General features: G+C 39.9%; 1 protein-coding gene across 3 annotated transcripts in view; it reads left to right on the top strand.

Annotated features, from left to right (window-relative positions):
• nfia (nuclear factor I/A) overlaps positions 1–21,909 on the top strand; it is a 179,356-nt gene that overhangs the window by 40,333 nt on the left and 117,114 nt on the right. For 2 of the 3 annotated variants that reach the window (XM_066647147.1, XM_066647149.1), the window contains exons 1-2: positions 991–1,294; positions 5,906–6,434. In XM_066647147.1, coding sequence (XP_066503244.1) covers positions 1,268–1,294; positions 5,906–6,434 — 556 coding nt within the window. In that variant the 5' untranslated portion in view covers positions 991–1,267. Of the gene's footprint in view, positions 1–990; positions 1,295–5,905; positions 6,435–21,909 lie in introns of those variants that run through there. The other variant, XM_066647148.1, reaches the window with a different exon arrangement.

Here is a 21,909-nt window from a genome sequence, read left to right as displayed (position 1 = left end):
TGTGGAGTAGTAGGCTGTATTTTAGTATAGGCCTTTAATCTTTAGGCTGGAGGTTTGGAATACACATATAACTTAATCTTATAGAGTCATACGGAGCCGTTCCCAAAATCTGTTGTTTTTGCGTTAGTTTTAAAGGTATGGAACAACTTATTTACCACACGCTGCTACCACTGAGTGTGTGTGCGTGCGTGTGTGTGTGTGTGTGTGTGTGTGTGTGTCGCTGCTGAGGGCGCTGTATTTCACTCTCCAGTTTGGCGCGGAGGAGCGCAGCGTTTACTCTCCGCACCGAAGCACGGACGGACTTCAACCTTTCAGCTCTCTCTCTCTCTCTCTCTCTCTCTCTCTCTCACTCCCACTCTCACTCTCAGGTTGAAAGTAACGACTCGGGATTAGGTGCCGGCCGCCGGCTTTCTTTCTCGCAGTAACGCGCAGCTGCTCTGGGCTCTGAGGACACAGTTTCCAGGAGCATTTTGAAGTGTTATTAGCAGTGTGTTATTATTGTTATTAGCATGGTGCGCCCTGAACGCGTGCTCAGTCCGCCTCGCCGAACCTTCTGCGGCGCTTGAAGCGTGGCTTTCTTTCTAAATCAAAGCGGAGGAGGTGCTCACTGTGGGTTTTCAAAAAGCTCTGACAATCTCTTTTTTTTGTAAGCACGTGATGAGTCGCAAGCCGAAACGACCCGCTGCTTTCCCCGCCGTGGCATTTTTAAAAAACAAACCCCTCTCTCTCCCTCGCTGGGAGTGAGCGAGCGAGTGTGGCTCAAGTTCACCATGCCTTTGCTCAAAGTTGGGAGCGCGTGTGAAGAAGGGACTTTCGCGGTGCCGCTTTAACGGAACTCGCTCCATGTTTTGTTTTGTTTTTTTCCTCCGGACAGCGTGTGTGTGAGTGTGTGCGCGCGCGCGTGTGTGTGTGAGCGAGTGTAACTCGAGGCGGGGTTGAAGTTCACCTCTATGGAGCCGCGAAGCGCTGCACACTCCGCACACTTGGAAATGTGAAAGCAAGAAGCAGCTTTTATTTCATTCCCCCCTTCTATCTTTCTCTTCCTATCCCTCCCTCTCTCTCTCCCTCCGTCTATCTCTTTTTCCCCCTTCTTCTTTTTCTTCTTCTTTTGCCGGACACGGCAAATCAACTCGCAAGCGGACACACATATAGCCTGCGCACACACACAGACACACACACGGACATAAACACGCTGATTCGTTACAGTCATCCACACGCGCACACATACATACACAACACTTTACAAACTCAACAAAAGGCGACAGATATGTATTCTCCGCTATGCCTGACACAGGTAAGTGACTTTAGTAAAAGAAATCTTTGCTTTACTGTGTTATTAGTTGCATTTGTCTGGGTGGGACTGCATGCACAGGGGGGGCAAAAGAAGCTGAGACTCCACTGACTAAACTTTCTATGCAGTAACATTGCTGGTGTGACAGAGCAAAGTTAGCACATGGCGGATGGCGCCCACCTTCACACATGTGCACACACTCCTGGGCTTGTTTTTTTTTTTTTTTTTTTAAACGTGAGTTCGTGAATCTCTGAAGAAGCCTGTCTTGTGCCGAATCGCTGTAATAACGCGTTTATAGCCTAGCACCCTTTCCCGTGCAAAGCACCTCCAACTTTGTAGCTTTTCGTCTTCTTAGGGATTACGCTGGAGTTTTTCGTCTTATCGCGAACACACTCGCACCGCTTCGGCTTCACGCTTCGTGTTCGCTTCGTGTTTCGGTCTTTGCTGCGGTGTGTTGTAGCGAGCGAGGACCGGGCGCCCAAAATGGTGTCATGGCTTTAAAAGTCACGAAGTTTTCTACGCTTTGAGAGAGGTCTCATGTCTCTGAGGTGCAGCGTTTTTAGCGCCAGTCTACTTTAAGTAGGCTAATGCGTCCACTGTTTAACGCTTTGCCCACGGCTAACGTTACTTAACTAACTTTTCCTTCTGCCATGTGCAGTAGACAGTAGCCCCAAGGCAAAAGGAAGAGGCAGACTTTCACATCGCCCCAAAAAAAAGACTACCTCGACTGGACTCCTCTCCGCGTCTTTAACATCGCTCTCAGTCCAAGCTGTCGTTTTTCCATATTTCTCAGATGTTTTAGGCTTTTTTTATGAGGGGATTCCTGCACTGGCAGAAAGTGTAGCTGTCAGGGCCAGTTTGTGCCATGTATCAGATTGAGAGAGGAACTGCCTAGATTCACTTATGGCAAAATAATTTCAGTGCTTTTAAGATTTAGGTAAACCCTTTTTAGAAATAAACGCCTTATAACTTAACATTGAAAACAGATAACGAGGCGAGGTGAAGTGAAGTAACTGGAAAGGGTTATTGTTTTTAAAAAGGCCTCACTGAGGTGATTTTAAAACTGAAGACATAACTGGAATTTTTAGTTGCATTATATGGATTTAACTGGATAGTGGACCATTAACATGAATAGGCCATAGCTCTCAAAATAATTTTCTCTCCAACTTTTATGAGGATAAAAAACGTAGACCACAAAATTAGGAAATGTTTATTGCATGTATTTCTAATTTATGTTTGTACAGTTTCAAACCTGGCCTTTCTTGGGGCTGTGAAGTAGGCCCTGAACAAAAATTGTGATATTGTGTTTGTACATTTCAATATTTTTTCTAGTAAAGTTATAAAACTTACTTGGATTAATTGGAACTTTTCTTTGTTTTCTGATCTATCGATGTAGTGATTAATTCAAAAATGGATTCTGGCTTTTGTGATTAGTAATTTCCTAAATTTTTAAGGCCTACCTTACACCTAAATATATACTGATATAAAATATGCTTGTAATTATTCACCACATAAAGGCTATTGCTGATTTTAAAAATGTATATTTTAGAGTCATTAAACGATTTCACTTCAGAAACATGTAACTGCGTCAACCTGGTTCTCTGAGGAGTATAGTTTACACTTGCGGTGTAGCTGTCGATCCCTGTTATTTTCAGCCTGTTATCTGAATATTATTTTAGCATAGCTCATACATACATGTTTCAGTTTTTTTTAAATGTATGTTCAATTTATTAATTGAGTTATAACTGTTTTAATTAGTATATTTTAGAAAACCCTTTTCCTATGCTTTACTCAATATGAAATTTGCTTGAAATATTGCTAATGCTTAAATTTTTTTACCTAGAATATCTTTGTATATTCTGCTCGTTAGATACATTTTGTGAGGAACCTGTGTGTTCACAGGTGAACTTTTTAGCTCATCTGTCTGTCTGGGCCACAAGGCACTATTGTTTTGTATTGAGGCCCTGCCATAGGACGGGGAATCGGTTCGATTTACCTAAGGAGTTTGGAGAAAAATATACATACTCACAGCAGCTTATATTATATTTAGGTTTGTGATAGAGAGAGAAATGGTGTACTGTATTTGGGCTGCTTCTGCTTCTTGCTCCTCCGTCAGCAGAGAACAATATGCCGACTTTTTCTCCTGAAATCTGTTGACATTGAGGGGGAGACTTGCAAAAAAAAATGGGGACATGAGCTCTGTGGCCTCATAATTAACAGTCTGCAGCATGCTGCTAGAAATGATCAATACAGAACCTATATTTTATTAATATTTTTTATGTTTTGTATTTTAAATGACAGCTTGAGGTGAGGTGTAATGAGAGACCTTTAGCTGACACTGTCTCCACTAAAAAAGTTAACGTTTAAGATGAACTTGTTTTGCTGTAGAGATCATTTCTGCTAAGTGGATGTTGTTTGTATTTATAGTGCTCTTAGAAAATTGGAATGCACAATTAAAGCAGCATACTTTGTGAGACGTGTACTCACACACCCACACAAAAACATATTTTTCAAGAGAGACTACTTCTGTAATTATCCTGAAAAAAGAGACAGGATATATATATATATATCTTTATCTGCCATTGAAGTTAACTGTTCATACTTATAGGTTGGATGAAGACATAAAAATAAGAGTAAATGCATTGGATTTATTCCAGAACTAAACAGTAAGATTTCCGTGCCTGAGAGAAAATGGGGGCTGAATTCCAAAATGAATCACGATGCCTATATTTAAAGACATGTACTATTTTATTTCTGATTCATCCTCATTTCAGATTCATATATTGTAATCCTACACATTAAGATGTTTGGCAGCACGTATCTCACATACACATGTGTTTCCTACAGTTCACGCAAGAAAAAAATCTATCCAGACATTTCTAAATCCAGATAAACAGTTGAAATAAACAAGGTATAATACAACGTGAAGTTTTAAAGTCTGAGGTTAGATTAGTGTCTTTATGAATAATAGGATATATGACATAAAAAATGTAAATAAATAAATAACATTTAATTAATTGTTTTATTAATTTTAAATTATTGCCTGTTTAGTGCTGTGATACTGAAGATCATTTCAATACTTTTATGAAAGGCTTTTGGTGTTTATGTGCCAATATAAATTATTTTCCATAAAGTAATTGCCCTTTTGATAAAAAAGGGCAGAGCAAATGCTTAGTCTATTCAGCTATTACTATAAACTGGCAATATTTGAATTAGTATTTGACTCGCTTTTCGCACATGACATTAAAGTGGTACTTTGCTCACTTTCTGGCAAGCCCTTTGTGCTCACTGTGCAGCTTTTGGGGCTTGTACCAAGGCTATGGTCGTTTGTGGAAACATTATTTTACTGATTGGCAGGTTGCCATTGTTCTTTGAATTTTGTTTAATCCCTGTAGTTCTCTCTGTGTGAAAGCCTAAATTGTTGAATATTTGGCTTACTTATTAGTTATTTGCCTATTTATTAGGACTTTGTACTTTTCAATTATAAAGTTGAGCTTCAGTCTTTAATTTCTTTTTAGCTTGAAAGAGAATAGAAGGAGCTGTAGAGTAACTGATATTTTCTCCTCCAGTGTTGCAGTATGTTCATAACAGACCTTCATATAGTAAACATGGTGAAGTGGTTGAAAATAAAGAGGTACCTGATTTACTGTAACATTGTGGTTAGTGAAATGAAGTAGTATTTTTGTTTCAAAGCCAGTGGTAGCATTCGATTTCACATTAGTTCAGCTTTATAAGCAGACTTTTAGATTTTAGTATGGGTACTCATCATAATAAGGATAGTCATAATAAAGAATGTTTAGAATGATATAGTGTATTCAGTGTTGCAGGAAAGAAAACATATATTAAAAAATAGATATACAAGTATTGTTTTTTTCTTTCACTTGGAGTGATTTTGTAGTTTGAATTGATTTACTGCCAGGTTGTGTAATAGTGGCAGGTGTAGACTGAATCTATTTGCATCCGCTACCTTCTCTCTGCATACACTCTTAGCTGAGAAATGAAAGGCTTCACTCTGATATTGAGTAAAGTGTTATCGGTGCTGTTTTCGGAACAGTGGGTGTGTGGACGTGTGAATGTCGGTGTGTATGTGTGCGTCTTCATAGAGAACAGATAAAAATAGCCAGTCCGATTTCCCTGCTCGGTTTTTTCTTTTTCTCGGTCCTGGCAGACCCCTACAGTCCTGCATTCTTGCCAGATACGGGCCTTACACACACACACACACACACACACAGCCATCAGCTTACAGGCCCACTCCTCCTTTTTAAGGGCTTCCCTGCAATGACCATGAAGTATTCATTAAATATATATATGAATATTTGTTTTTCTGTAAACCCATAATTATATACATAATAGCTTGTGTATTACTATACTTATGTAGACCATAATTAGATGGTTTTATACTTTCATAATATCATCCAATGGACAAAAAAATGTTACAATCTGTAAATAAAAGCCTCTTAACCGTTGTCTTGAACCTACATGCGACATGAAGAATGATCAGATTCATTGTAACTGTAGATTCATAAAACGTGTGGCTTGTTCAGTTTGAACTGTCTCAGCTTGTTTTCTTCTCTGGCCTGATTTCTCTCTACCCCTTTTTCCACTCTCCTGCAGGATGAATTCCATCCTTTCATCGAAGCGCTGCTGCCCCACGTGCGAGCGTTCGCCTACACCTGGTTCAACCTGCAGGCCCGCAAGAGAAAGTACTTCAAAAAGCATGAGAAGCGCATGTCCAAAGAAGAGGAGCGTGCAGTGAAGGACGAGCTGCTGGCTGAGAAGGCTGAGGTCAAGCAGAAATGGGCATCGCGACTGCTGGCCAAGCTCCGCAAGGACATCCGGCCCGAGTTCCGTGAGGATTTCGTGCTCACTGTGACAGGGAAGAAACCGCCATGCTGCGTGCTCTCCAACCCTGACCAGAAGGGCAAGATGAGGAGGATTGACTGCTTGCGCCAAGCGGACAAAGTGTGGCGCTTGGACCTGGTCATGGTGATTTTATTCAAAGGTATTCCGCTTGAAAGTACTGATGGCGAAAGGCTGGTTAAATCTCCACAATGCTCAAACCCAGGGTTGTGCGTGCAGCCTCATCACATAGGAGTTTCAGTAAAGGAGCTTGACCTGTACTTGGCCTACTTTGTTCATGCAGGTAAGTCCCTTTTTGTGTCAACGAATTCCCTAGGCACATTATGAGTCAAGTAAGCCAACAATGCCATAATATCCATGTGTAGGTCACTCATTGTATAGGCTAGATATATTACACTATAGGTTTCAGCAGTGTCAGGTGGCATAAGAGTCTCTGAAACGTTTATCTTGGATGTATGGTTCTTGGAAAATCCTTAATTTCTTTTATAGAACCTTTACATGATCTGCATGTTAAAAATGGTTTTCTGTAGAGTCATCAACTGAATATTTGTTCTTTTATAAATTTACCACTAGGGACCCTTTTTGACATCTTCATTTTTGATCTGCTCTGTGGAAGAGTCAAAACAGGACTCTCTTATTATTCTACTAATGGTTTCATATACAGTCCTAAATCCTATCAACATCAGGATTCAATTAAGTATTAGTAGACTGGGAGAAACTCAACGGTTTTCCCACATTCTCTTTCACTGTGCCTGTTCATTCCACACTGAATGGCCACGATTTTATCACCACTGGCACAGACTCTTATTGCAGAATATGCCCATTATCTCTTTTGACTTCATCAGTGTATACTTTTGTAAAGTGCTGTCAAACATTTGGCTCTGAGGGAGCTAGGGTTGAGGAATGATGAGAAGCAAAGTAAGTAGTTAATTGCAAACAAACGTGTTTCTCTTTCACTGTTTATTGGTCAACAGTTGGTCAATTTCTGTGTTAAAGTGTGGCAATGATAGACAAATTTCACAATACAATACATATTGCTGTTTTTGCTACACAATACAACACATTTTCAATACAACATGGCGAAAGAACATGATTTTAATGTTTGGAAAGGATGGCTGGTACCAGAAATTTTCATAGAAAAATAAAAAACTATAAAAAATGGGGACATGGTGCTAACATTAAGTTCCCAGTTTTTCAGCACTGACCTGCTGCTCTCAGCTTTGCAGCAAAACACACCTCTGTAGGAGGGACAGTGACTCCATTGGCTGCTGATTGGCTAAATAAAGGCAACGACCAATGAGAAACACGTTCTCTGTTTAGGAGCAGTGGAGTATCTGCTACTCTCCCATCGTCATAGTAACACAGCATTCCTATTACACACAGTGCCACTAGATGCCTCATGATGTCCTGTTCTGCAGATAGCTGCAACTCATGAACACAGTTTGACAAATGTCTCAGAGTGGTTTTTAAAATAAAAGTTTAATGCATTCGATTCACAGCTGAAACCATATGGAAATAAATGAATATTACTATGTGTATTGTGACACCCTTATAAAGTGTAATGAATATTTTTCATTCATTTCCTGAACCTGCTTTATTCAGTCCCACAGTCCGAAAACATATGCTGGTAGGTGCATTGCCCATGCAAGTGTCTGTATTTGTGCCTGTATGAGGGTGTAATGCCTTATGATGGACTGTCCAGGGTGTGTTCCTGCCTTGCTCCCAGTGATTCCAAGTAGGCTGCAGACCATGCAGACCCACCATTATCCTGAGTTAATATTTAATTACTTGATGATAATTTGAATTAGACATAAATTCATACATGTTTTCTAAATTTATGAATTTTGGAAGTTGAAAAAGAAGCATATGGCATTAAATAATTTCTGAATTCATTTCTTAGCACCAAATATGGACAAACTCCAAGTACGCTGACTCTTGTCAATGTGATTTAGCCTATACATGAAGCTTTTAAAGACAAGTCTAGTGCAAATATCTGATGGAGAGTCTGTTAATTGGCAAGGGACAGCAGGGGATCTGTCTTAGCCTGACAGCAACACAAACACAGGCTTTCACTTGGAAGGCAAGGAAAGCGCTTTGTTTCACCAGGCAAACTGAGCACCTTAATTACTTTCATTTCCTCCTGCTCGCAAATTGTTGCTCTAAAGCCTAAGTGAGTTGGCAGCATATGCCCATTTTATTGGTGCGAGGAAGAAAACTCACCCCCCCCCTCATGCTTGCAAACCCAACATTTCTGCATAGGCCCAGCTCCTGCTTTGATGGCGTATTGACAAAAGGGTAAAAAATTTTGTTTAACTAAAGGAAAAAAAGGCAGATGAAATAAAGCCATAAACATGCCCCTTTAGGCCAGAACACGAAAGAAGTGACTTTTTGAATGTGGCTACACGCAGGCTGTGCTTTGGTTGTAGCAGATCGGAAAAGGGGGGGCTTGTGAATCACTTTGACTTGGTCGGAGCACAAAAGCCCAGAGCCTTTGAGGGTCCTTTGTGTTAGAATCTGTACGAGCCCCACACACTGCAGCTAAAGCTCGCTTCTTTACAGCCGAGCCGAATCCTCAGTTTTGATGTTCTGAAAGGCAATTCAGAAAGCTTCTGCTCCTGCTAACATCCTAATTACTGGAGTCCTGATAATTTTGTAGGATGTGACTGTGAATAAGAGGTACAAGAGAACAAGGGCTAGAAAAAAAGAAGAGAAGTGTATTGTAGAGTGTGGAGTTTGGATAGTTTTAATGGTCTGCTATTTCTCTCTCTGTCTCTCTCTTTCTCCCCCCCTCCTCATCCTTGGCCACATACAGAACGATCAGGTTTCCTTCTCTGTCTTATTTAAAGCAGTGGAGCAATACCGAAGCTGCTGTGATTAAAAGCTGTCTGAAGAGAGACTGACCTCATGCTCAGATGACAAAAAGTGGAGGGTTTTGAGCTTGAACAGAGTCAGTAATTAAAATAATTACAGTGGTCAAATTGATTTGCTTAACAGCAAGACTTAGTTATTTTGCTTCAGTTTTCTGAGGGATAAGCCTGTTAGTAATTGCATGCATGTCACACATTTGGTGTCTGCAACATCTGAAAGTTGAAAAGCCAAAGCCTAGCATTGCTGAACTTTATTCCCCTGGCTTATTTTATTTTCTAATTCTCCCTTGTGTTTTCTCTGTAAACCATACTTCAGTTTGACCCAGATTTAGGTGCTGTGATTGTTATGATCAAACTACTTAGTTATTGCTACATACATCACACATACACCCAGCTGGGGACTGTTCTGTGGTGAGGGAGCAGGCCGACAAGCCTGGGCTAATTTATGGCCGGCGGGCGTCGGGCTCACAGGAGCACTCCGCACGTGGGAAAGGTCATGGCTTAAGATGTTAGGGTCATGAACTATCTTCAAGGCATTTGACCTCTTAGATAAACAGCCACTCTCATTAGCAGCCAGTCAAGCGGAGGGTGGTGCTTTGGTTCTGGTTTGCCCCTGTGACCTCTAGTTAAAACAGGTGGTTTTGTTTGGGTGCTGGAATGGGGTGCAGGCTGACTTTAAACCTTTTTCAAGTGGCTAATATAGCCGTGTAGGCTCAGGTTTCAACAAACGACTGTTTCCTATTTTAAGAGTCTGTTTTAGAGTGGTAGACAAGACTGCTTATGTCACAATTTTGATCAGTGTGTTTATTGTGTCAGTATTGGGAGCTCAGGTGTAATAAAAACACAACATAAATTGTTCTATTACTATGTAACCAATTATTGCATGAAAGGAATATTCATGCTGCTTTGCTTCCCTTAGTTGAACTTCAGGTTAAAAGTATAGAACTAGCTACAATTATATCTGAAAGAATAAGCTATTTAAATTGTGCTTTAAAAAACGATAGGGTCAGGTATTATTTGATTATATATGACTAAACAGTTAATACTGGGCACAGATTTACAAAGAACTGACTTCCCTGCCTTGGCATAATAACATAATGAAAGATTTGTTTTCCCTGTATCACAAACTAATAGTTATTTACTCCAAATCCTTCCTTAAAACATCTCTGTGGGGAACGAGAGACACACTCTGACTTGTTTATTGAACTGTATTTTCATTTGATTCCATTTTGACCCGGGACCAGACAATTGAAGGATACTGCTGTGTTAGAAAGATAACATGCCCCAGTCTGGACCTGTGTGTACATTTAGAGCGAAGCTGATAGATATTTATATTGCTCTTACCTTATCTGACCTGAGGGACAGTTGAGATGAACTGTTTGCGTGTTGAATGACTGCAAAGACGTCTGACCTACTTCCCTCTGAGCTCTTAAACAGATTTGCAGCGTGTGTCTTTCTAAACTTGTTAAGTTTGATGACGCATTCTTTAAGGCGCACTCAAGGAGTTCAAATTCTTTCGGAACATAAAGTTTACATTCATTCTCACTACACGTCTCACCTGCATGATGTGCGTGCTTGAATATGTTAGTTGTAGGTTAATGGAATGATTTATTGGCTTGTTTTTCAGTAATTATTTAAAATACTACATGTAACGTAGTTATTGGGGAATTGAAGTTTAAGGTCAAGAAAGAGGGAGGTTTTGAGAGAAGGGTTACATTACATGAAGTTTATCAGTACATTTATATGTATGTTTTTGTCATAAAGCAATAGGAAAAAAAAATTAAAAAGAAAGGAAAAATATCAATGATTGTTCAAAATTAAGATAAAAGCCTAATACATTGATATCCAACATTATTTATTGTCATATCAAGGTTAACATATCATATTGTCACTCCTTAAATAATAATAATAATAATAATAATAATAATAAAAAACAATAAGGTACAACAGTTCATATAATGCACAGCCACGTTGTCTATTGTCTTGTTTTCTGAACGTAGCAGGAGCCACTAGTATCTCCTGGCTGACTTTTGGCACGTATTGAGTTGCAGCCGTTTTGTGTTTCCTTTTCTTTCCACAGGCGAAGGAATAACAATAATTTGGATCTATTTAAGGCTATTGTGGGATGAACCACAGCCTTTGTTGTGGTTACTGCTGTACACATTGTGGGTAGGGACCCCCCACCCACACTCCACTCCACTCCACTCAATTCACTCTCTCATTCTCTCCTCCCTAAATGCCACTAACTAACACCGGTAGCGCAATAACAGCCATGCCATTGCACTCGTCCACACACACACACACACAAACACACACACACACACACACTTGCTTACACATTACCATTCATTATAAATGAGGCTGGTGCCCATTCATAAAAATGAATTGTCATGCTTTTGAGGTGAGCTGTACAGAAAGTGCAGTGTGCACACCGCAGTTCATATCTGCCAGCCTGGCCCAGGCCCAGTGTTAAAGGACCAGCTGAGATCAAATGATGGGATACAGTGCCATCGCTTTCCATGTGACCTCCTTTTGAACCATTTTTTCCCTGCAGTTTGATTGGATTAAACAAAGCAGATAAGGTTCTGGAATGGGGAAACATTGTGAGTTCTATCGAGCACCGCATGCATGCCTTCAGCGGGTGAATTTCTCATAAACCTGATTGCATGGTGAATTCATGTAATCCGTTTAATGTCTATTGTCAGTGCCAATCTCTCTCTGCAGATTTGGACCATATTCTCCCTCTCTGGGCTTTATACATCAACAGTCATAAATGCTCAACTTTTTTTTCACAGTTTTTAGAACAATTTTTTATGAATGCACACAAACAGAACCAGCCCCTCAGACACAGACTCTCTCTCACACACACACACACACACACACACACTCACTCACATATATAAAGCATATGGGGTCATATATATATATCCCATTCATTAAAGGACAAGCTGAGTAAGTTTGTGTGTGTGTGGCGTGGGTGTCCAGTGCTGTGGAGTGTGAAAGGAGAGGCATGCACCTGTGCTCGGAGCCTCTGTCCTCTCCCCCTGTGCAGTGGTGCAGGCCATGGATGGGGGGTTGGCACCAGTCAACTTTCGCTAATTAGTTCTGTATTAACTCCTCAGTCGTCTCAGCACATGGACACTGAGAGAGAAATAGGCCCACAATGGGATATAAGAGGAGCTAGAGTGATAGCATGCGTTGCTATTTATAATTTCCCTACTTATTGCCTTGGAAAAAACAAACAATTTTTAGCAGAAAGGAGAAAAAAAAAGCTGTATTCCACATGAATGTGGCAGTTATATTTTGGGTCATTTGAAAAAGGAAAACAAATAGAAAAAATGTCTTTTGATTGTTCTTGGATGTAGATTTGTGGTTATGCATGATTAAAACTGCAATTAAAGTGAAAGTCTTGACAGTAGGGTTTTTGTATCAGTCAGTTTGGGTGTTCATTCCTTGGCAGTGCTTTCTTCAGGTCTCTTTTTTTTCATTTCTTCTTTTCCTTAAACCAGTCATCCTAGCTCCAAATGATTTGATTCGTCTTTCCAAACACGGACAGAGACCTCTATTTGCACAGACTGTAGTCTTGCAGCGACACCCGACATCTCGTCTATTTCAGAACAGCAGCTTTGGCTAACTTCTGAGAATGGAGCCTTTGTGCATGCATGCCATTCAACAAGAGTCTCATTGTCTTAAGGCCCTGCTGGTAGCAAGCGAGGCATTGCTGGGCCTTTATTGTGAGGAACTTTGATTGTATTAGGACTTGATGAGGACTTTATCTGAATGGTGGGCTGAGAGCTCTTGTGCTGCTAGAGCTCAGAGTCCCATATTGCTGTGACATTCTAGTTATTTTTTTCTTGGTACAAGCTAAAACCATTTAATGAACAAGTCTATTTTTGCATTGGAAAGTTCCACGTTTTGTTTAACAGTATTTTGTCTTTTTAGTATTTGCTGGAAATCACAGGCTTAATACCTTAAACTGCAGTCTTACTGTTCAATTAATGTTGTTTTTTTGGTTCTCCCCAATTTAATAACTATCTATTCCACCCACTGGCTTAGTCTCCCCCAATCAAACCATGGGTGGATGAGGACTATAATTTTGTTATGTTAGCTAACCAACACCCACACTGACTAGCATTCTTCTGATTGATTGGTGGAAAGGGAGGGACATCCTACCCACTCAGAGACGACAGCAAGGCCAGTTTTGTCTCTTTGGCACTTCTTACCATGGAAGTGTGTGTGACCTGTGTAGCACATACATAGAACCTATGTAGGACAAGCAATATACTCATTAAATTCAAAATAGTACACAGCCATAGACCAGGCGATTATATAATAATTGTTACAAGTGTAATATTATAGAATTTCTCCCTATGACTGGTAGAAGTGGATATGTGAGTTCACTTGTAAGTCTTTGGGATTACAAAGCTTGGACTCTTAAGCAACTGCAAGCTTCCTTTGCTGTTTCTACCCTGGATTTTCCTTGCTAAGTCCAGGACACTGATGCCCAGCCTAAGCTGGACTTGTGCTTTCTACCATGTGATGTGTGGAGGGATTGATCTGTAAAAACCGCACATCGTCGTCTTTTCTCCGTATTGTCGATGCTTTCTGTCATGCGTGAGTGCTCGCCTGATCATGATGTTGCACCCAATCGATCAATACACGTGTTTAGAGCTTTGTCCAATACAAAGCTATGTATGCCTTGCATGTGATTCAAATTTATCCATGCAGTTTCCAGTGAGCTTAATTTTACCTTCATGTACAAAGGAGCAAATGATGCAAGGGATTCTCTAAAATATGAAGGGCAGTGGTACTTCAGGACCTGGATTGAGACCCACTGGTCTAGCTGGTTTCAAATAAATTGCCACTTTTTAAAAAGATTTCACTTCTAGTGACATAAGGGTAGTGTTTAAAAAGACAGAGTTGGATGTGTTTTCTTTTTTTTTTTTTCGTTAACCATGTTCGTGCTTTGTGTTTATGACTGCCAGCATTCTGTGTAAATAGTAATAGAAGAGCATGCTATCATTATAAGCTTCCGAAATAATGGCCTTTCTGAACCATAGATGGGTTTGTAATGTAAGGCCAGTCATTTCAAAGCAAAATTTGTGCTTAACTGGTGGAATATTTGCTGATCCTCACAGTTCTTTCTAGCAAACTGATACATTGGTCAGGCTGTTATAATGACAGATTACACATTTTCCTACAGCTTTCCCCCCAAAGCAGTAGCCTTGATATCTTGAAAGGTTCTTCCTGCTTCCAAGTAGGACGCATGGCTCTGGCAGTTGAGGCATGGGGCACTATTGTGCAGCACAGTCATTTTGGACTGGAATATAAAAGAGAGCACAGACATGAAACGGGACAGCTGTGGCTGTCTGTAGGGGAAAGTTGCTACAGATGGTGAAAGAAGTGAAAAATAAACTACCGTATGGCTGGTAAAATATAGAAGAAAGACTGGGGTTTGGTGTTGAACAGGAGCTTCTTCACTCTTTGGAGCATTAATGGGTGTGTGTTTAATACTGTCATAAGGAATATGTTACCTCATTTGCTTGTCTGTCCTTATACCCTTTATGCCCATCTGCTGCTCAGTTCTAGACAGATTTATTTCTCGACGCTGTTACTGACATGTGGCAGTTTTCTCAAATCCCTTCAATTTAATTAATTTTATAGCATTTACATTTGCATTAACAGTATTGTCATGTTTATGCAGGGTAATAAAATGTAAAGCATTTGATTGACACTGATATAATGATATAATAATATACTGTGTTCATATGTGCAAATATATGTTTTGTTTAATAAATATTTTATTAAACAGTATCACTTAGTGTACACCGTGGACCTGAATGTTGCCGTAGATCAGTGCTTTCTGGTTCAGCTGTCTCTTTCAGCCTGCAGCTTAGCTGTATTAAATGGAGGTCAGTTAGCCAGCTGCCTTTGAGTGTTCAGTTCCTGGTTACTCTGGTAACTCTTTTAGTGACTGAGCAATGAAGGGGTGACCTGGCCCTCTTTGTGATCGTTGGAGGGGGTATATTCGCAACTCAGCAAGAAAACTCTTTAGAACCTTTGTCTGAAATGCCAAAATGTCGAATATATCAATCTCCTGTGACAGCAGTAGCTATACTCTAAGAGCAAAGGTAGATGCTTTCTGGATTTAATTAAACCAATGTTCATTTCAGGAGTTCAGTGGCAGTGAGTGAATCGAGTTTGGAGCTACGCTCCGCATACGTTACAAAACTGTCCTACCTTTTTGGACTCTGTCCAGATGGTGGATGCTACAAAGCATCCATTTGCTAACAAAGTATTTGCTCTTTAAGCAAGGTTATATGTCATCCTTGTTAGTTTTTCTGTTTTGTTGTTTTTGTTTTCTTTTTTTTGTCAGATGTTGTTTTTAATAATTAAAATGAGCGAGGGTGGTGGTGGGGTTGCAGGCTAAGTGTGGAACTGACTTTAAATTATTGAACTATTTATCCCCAGAAATGCCCTCAGTCTCTCCATCTGTCTGAGTTGCAGAAATATAAATAAATAAGTAAATAGGGATAATAAGACTATAGCACAATCCAGGCCAAACCACAAGCCTTGGCACTGGTTGCTTTCTGCTATTTAGTTCTGCAGTAATCACAGTCCTTCTTCAAAACACCACTGAGAGCATCATGAAAACGTGCTAGCAATTACATGCTCTTGCTTCAGTTTGAGTTGAGATTAAGGAACTCCTAAATGCTGCAAGGCATATATATATATATATATATATATATATATATATATATATATATATATATATATATATATATATATATATATATTTTTTTTTTTTTTTTCCCTAATGGTAATATAGATTAACATGAATGTATTAAATTATATTGACTTGTGACCTCATATTTGTATATTTGTCCTTTCTTACCCCATTCCATTTTTCATATACATTAATTCATTTATTCATTCATTCATTGTCTATAACCACTTATCCAATTCAGAGTTTCAGTGAGTCTGGAACCTACCCGGAAGCAATGGGCACAAGGTGGGAACACACAATGGAGGGGGCTTTTCATATACATGACATTATACACATTTTATGAAATAAATTGTGTCATTTTGTTGTCATAACAATTTGTTGGTCAGTTTGTATTAGATTTTTTTAGTGTTGGGTTAAGAACCTCACCATATTCTCAAACCATTTTTACTGCCATTTCACAATATTATTCACTTTCTGGTAAGAAATCACTATACATGCTGTAAGGTCATCTGAATTCCATTTAAACAGCAGCTATTTGTAATCAATATGCTTCATCCTATACGGTGCCCCATGAATCTTGAATGAGCCTTTTTCCATTTTTTTTTTTTGGCCTTGGTGAGATTTTGTTGGGAAGTGCATTCTTCATCACTGGCCATCGGGAGCCTCATCTATCCTCAACACTTCAACAATAGCACTGTTTTCACAGACGAAACAAAAGCGACACTTGATTAGTTGTGAACCATCTGGGAGTGCGAAGCTGTGTGACCAAGCTAATTGGCTAAATCTGTAAAAGAATGGGAAGGAAGGCTCTCTTCACATGCATGTTTTGAAAGAGTGGACTCCTCAGTGAGACCTCTAATCACACTTTGGATGACCCCACCCCTCCCTTTGTCATGCTGGGCTGAGTGATGAGGCCGAATCTGTTCAGCGGGCCTCTGGGGAAAGGAAAGCCTTTACCCTCTCACACCATAGTGGAGAGTTTAAAAAGCTTCACCTTCTGGTAATCTCCGATACGACCAAACCTGGCACCCTCTCATGAAATACAGAATTGTTGTTTTGAAATTGTTTTTTAGTAGTTCTGAAATGTGAGATAATATGATTGGAACACAGGTCTCATCGACACATGTTGATGTGTAGATGACCCCAAGGCAAGTTAGATTTATTAACAAATCTTTCATCTATTTACAATAACCAGTCAAACAGAGTAGCTCCACACCAATAATATAACAAGTCATTTCTACAAATTCAATACAAAATATCATGTTTAATGACCACTGCAGTCCCAGAATAATTCAGCCCATTGAATGGAATACCTCATAAAAGCAAACATTTTCCAAGTTAAGTGTTTTCTCAAGCACCAGCTCTTTTGCTTCTTCTGGCACTGGAAACCTGCAGTGTGTGTGAGGGCAAAATGGATTCAATCAAGTATCAGGCAGTCCTACAAGAAAACATCATGCCTTCTGTGAGGAAACTGATGCTTGTGCGTCATTGGATTTTCCAACAGAACAGTGATCCTAAGCATACCTCAAAGTCAACCAAGGGTTGGTTTCAGAAGAAATCCTGAAAGATTGTAACGTGACCATCTTAAGTGGGAACAAAAAAAGACGATTGCAGCTCATAAACACAAGAATATTAGTGAACTAGAGGCCATTGCCCATGTGGAATGGGCTAACATTCCACAGAAACTCTGCCAGAAGCTGGTGTCTGGCTATGCATCATGCTTGCAGCAGGTCAGAACAGCAAATGGCTGCTAAATATGGTTGTCATGAAGGAGCTGAATATTTCTGAGACTGCAGTAGTCATTAAAAGTGGAATTTTGTGTTGAATTTTTAGAAACGTTTTTATATTATTTGTGTATAGTATTTAAATGTGTTTGAATGGTTTATTGCAGCTGAAAGTTTGGAAATTTTGCTGATAAATCACATTTGCAATGGGATTGAATAATTTGAGTGCAACTTTATGCAGAATGCTAGAATCTGAATGGTCTGAAACCATTTATTACTGTTTGACATTTGAATAGTAAGTTCCACTGATGTCCACTGTGATGTCCAGTTGGAAAATAACTAATGCTGAAGAAGTGAAGCTGTTCATTCTCTTGTAGAAGACATTGCTTCACCAGCTGTTAATCTGTGTTCAAATTAAATAGAACTTTCTTTAATTGGTATGCTTCTGCTTATATAGTTCTGTACGAATATTTACAATTCAGTATCTCTTACTTGTCAGGAGATTTCTATGCTCATGTGGGTCATGTGTATCCTTTTCACTCTCAACAGCTTGTCAAATATTATTGGACCAATGCAGTGCATGCATTCCATGGTAAAAGATTATATACAAGTCAGCTACACATGCTAAATGTACACTCTGTGGGATTCGTATCATATTCTCTGAAATGAAGTGGAGTAAGCTAAACATTTACCTCCAACCAATGGCTGCAAACAAGTTGCAGGAAGCCCTGCTTTGCTTCACTGCTGGAGAGGGGAGTGAAGGTATGGTTCAAAGTCAGATGTACAAAGATAAGGCAACAATCACTCATAGGACCTCTGTACTGTGTGACCAGCCCAACCCCTCTCTTTCTCCCTGTGACCTGCCAGACAAAAATGAGCAGCACTGTGCTTTTCCTATTTTCTCTACTCTCGCATTCTTTGTGTTTTTGTGTATTTTCTTTTTGGGAATTTGGCATTTTGTTTTTGGCTGAGTAAGAATGATTTTGCTTTTTAAATCTAGAGTTGTATATTATTTGTTATGAAATGCAGGACTGTGTGTTTCTCCCCCTCTTTAAAGAGTTTAATTGACCAATTCTCATATATTTTAGACAATATATATGATTCACAGAGTCCAAAACAAGACAAATTGTGACACTTCCCAGCTACATTTGAACTGTACTCTTAACAGAAAGGCTGTTCAGCTTCATTAACTTTCCCCTTATGTCCTCAGAATAATTAAATGCCCATTACTCTTTATGTGCACCAACATCTCTATTATAGTGTGGACATTGTGTTTTTGCAGTGCATATATGATAGAAATGAAGAGCAAAGTAATAGGCAGCTTCTGTATTGTATCCCCTATGTAGCCTTACATGCGTGTACACATACTCACACGCGCACACGCACACACACGCACAGAGACCAGCACTGCTGCGCTACTCCTCTTGTCCTGGGTAATCTTCAGGCCCCCACTCTGCGGCTTCTTGCTAATTAAATTCCAGCGCTGTCCATTAGACGGATAGAGTGAGCACACTGCTGACTCAACACAGGTAGGGCAGCCTGCTGTAATGGTGAGAGAAGCTCAAGTGCCCAAGCAATTCATTTGCCCCCCATTTTACACATCCCTGGGTCACCACATGCTTTCAAGGGTGGACAGAGAAGAGATGCAGGAGGCGAGTGAGAGGGTGGGGTGGGGGGTGTCTTTGAAGCTAATATTTTCAGAATGCGTTCATTCTGACACCATGCAAGGCTGTGTCCTCTAAAACGGTCTGGCTAGGTCAGGAGCGCCTTGGTGGGCATGTGCTGCAGAAAAGGAGCAGTCAGCTCTGAAAAGCTGCACTTGATACCGCATCATAAACTTTAATGTATGTCATAATATCATTTGCAGTAAGGTGGCGTTTCATCTTTGACATATTAAGTTCATAATTATCAGATGGTGCATTGAGACAGGAAAGAGGTTTTTTTTTTAATGAATAGAATCAGAAATGTACTCAGAAATGAAAAGTTAGCTTGTAATGTGGTCAGAGTTTGGATGCAAGCCCAGGCTGAACTGGAGTATATAGTGGTATTGACTGTGCCAGCTTTGGAACCACATTTGCCTGTAATTTACACATGGGAGGATTTTACCACACAGTTTATATCAATGATGTCTTTCTGGCTGGAGAGTTTATTTTGAGGAATTAAAAAAGGAGAGACATCTTGACATTTTGTGTTCAGCAAGTTCCTGCCATTCTGTGTCAGTCAAGTGAAATGGTGCCACCAATTTCACCAATTCATATTTCAGTTTCACTATATTGTACCTGATGCGATGTACGTAGAACATAATCCATAACCTAGCTATTGGAAATGGTGGTACACGGAAGGGGTTCCCTTTTAAGGTTCAAAGTAGTCAAGCAAAATGTGTAGATTATATTAGGTTACATTAATGGCATAAATGGATATCACTTACTTTTGATTTGACCATTTTTTTCTGTTCCAAACCTTGGAGCCCTTTTCCCTTGTTGTTTCAGCTTTAATGAAAGAGTTCATTTCTAAAGAAACGACCGGCCATTCATTTGCCAAGCAGATGAGAAACAATTGAAAAATTAGGGAAAGAAACCCACCACCAACAAAACTTCCCGTTGCCTCCTCTTCTCTCATTACCATGTGAATCGCTATTCATTCATTCATTTATGTTCCATTATATCCTCATGAGTGGCTGTTACTATGGGTCCTGCTCAGCAAGGGCCACATAGAGAAGCTTCCGCGAAGATTTAACGTCCGGCAGGAAGAGAGAGAGAGACAGAGGGAGAGAGAGAGAGAGTTCTTTCACGTGTACACTTATTCCTGTTTAAAAGATGTTTGTCAGGCTGAAGTGAGGGGTAGGTGTGTCCATGGCCTGTAGGGCACAAGTGAGCTTGGGGCAGCAGGAAGAGTGGGGGAGGGTGGCTTGACTGAAGAGGGAGAAGTACAGCTGGCTCCCTTAGCCTCCCATTCCCACACTCTCATTCCAATAGGCTGGTCTGTACTGGTATATTCTAATTCACCATTTCCCTAATTAACATCTCATCTGCATAACTTGTTGCACTTCCCCCTCCTGTCCCACCTTAAAAACAATACAGGCCCAATGAAGAGGCTTAATGTGAAGCGTCTCTCGTCGGGATAAAGAAGCAGTCTCAACTTTTCACAGCTATTTTCTCTGTTCGTAAATTAAAGGAGGCCTAAGCAGAACAGACTAGTGCTGTTAGTAAGCATGTACGTTTGTCTCTTGTTTCGCCATCATGGGTGCTCAACATATTTAGAGGCCATGTACAGAATGTGAAGCGCATGAAAAAAAGGATTTACTTACACTGACTTTCAACCTTTTCTGTTTGAAAGAAATCTGTATACAATGGTCAGTGGCATAAAGAGCATTGCCGATAGCAAATCAATAAAATTGACAATGAGAAGTAATGGGCATTAGATTGCTTTAGCAATAATTTATTGCATGTCTAGCAGTGTCACTGAGAGGGAAAATGGCAGAGGTCACACCAGCGGAGAGCAATGCGCAATAGAATCTTTTAGTTTAACACTTTTTTAAAAAGCCAAATTTTAATAAGAACTGAGGTTTTAACTCATAGCAAAAAAGGGTAAAGTTTAGTGCAGTATTTCATCACCATTTTTAAATGAAATGCAGCAAAAGCCTTAAAACATTAAGTTATATGTGAAATATGATGAGAATAGAACCAAGCCTTTAACAGTACTGGAGTGCCCATCTGTCATTGGGAATTCCTTGTCAATTTCAGCCATGTATGTTAATGGATAGCTTTGCTGTTATAACCCAGAGCACTATCAAATAAAGGCCTAAAAATACTGCCCATTATTTCCTGTGGCGCCAGAACAGAACTGTTTTCTAAAGTCTCCATGATTTTTTTTTTCTTTTGCTCATCAGATACCAAAGCCAGCTTTAGCTGAGAAGGGAAATATGTAGTATGTAAGTGGTATGTGCTTTGCTAGAGATGTAAACCAGATGTGGAGTTCTTCATTTCGCTGGCATGGTGTCATATCCTGCCTTGATGTGACAAGACCACAGTGCTTCCACTCGTGCTTCAGCTCCCAAGCTTGTTCCAGAACTTTTGCTCAGATAAGCTCGCTTCTTCACTCTAGAGGGAAAACACACAGTATTATGAAAAAGACCTTAAGATGTGCATATGGAAATGTGAAATAAACTCACATAATCCTCATTCTTGGATGCTGTCTCCACAGCTTGTGTACGCTTAAGGTTGTGTACGAGTGCGCATGCATGATTCGTCAGTCAGAAAACTGGACATTATTCAAGTTCAGGAGGCAATGCAAATGCTAATCGAGTAGCAATTTAGTTCTTTTTTGTCCACTTTCTTATATTGTGCATGGGAATAAATGCTACCGTCATTTTTATAACTCAGAAACACAATACCTTTGCTCCTCAAAGTTTTCGTTCTCTCTTCACAGAGACTACTGCAC

Source organism: Hoplias malabaricus, chromosome 16, assembly GCF_029633855.1.
Source record: "Hoplias malabaricus isolate fHopMal1 chromosome 16, fHopMal1.hap1, whole genome shotgun sequence".
NCBI classification, from domain to species: Eukaryota; Metazoa; Chordata; class Actinopteri; order Characiformes; family Erythrinidae; genus Hoplias; species Hoplias malabaricus.
This window is presented reverse-complemented; position numbering and strand designations above follow the sequence as displayed.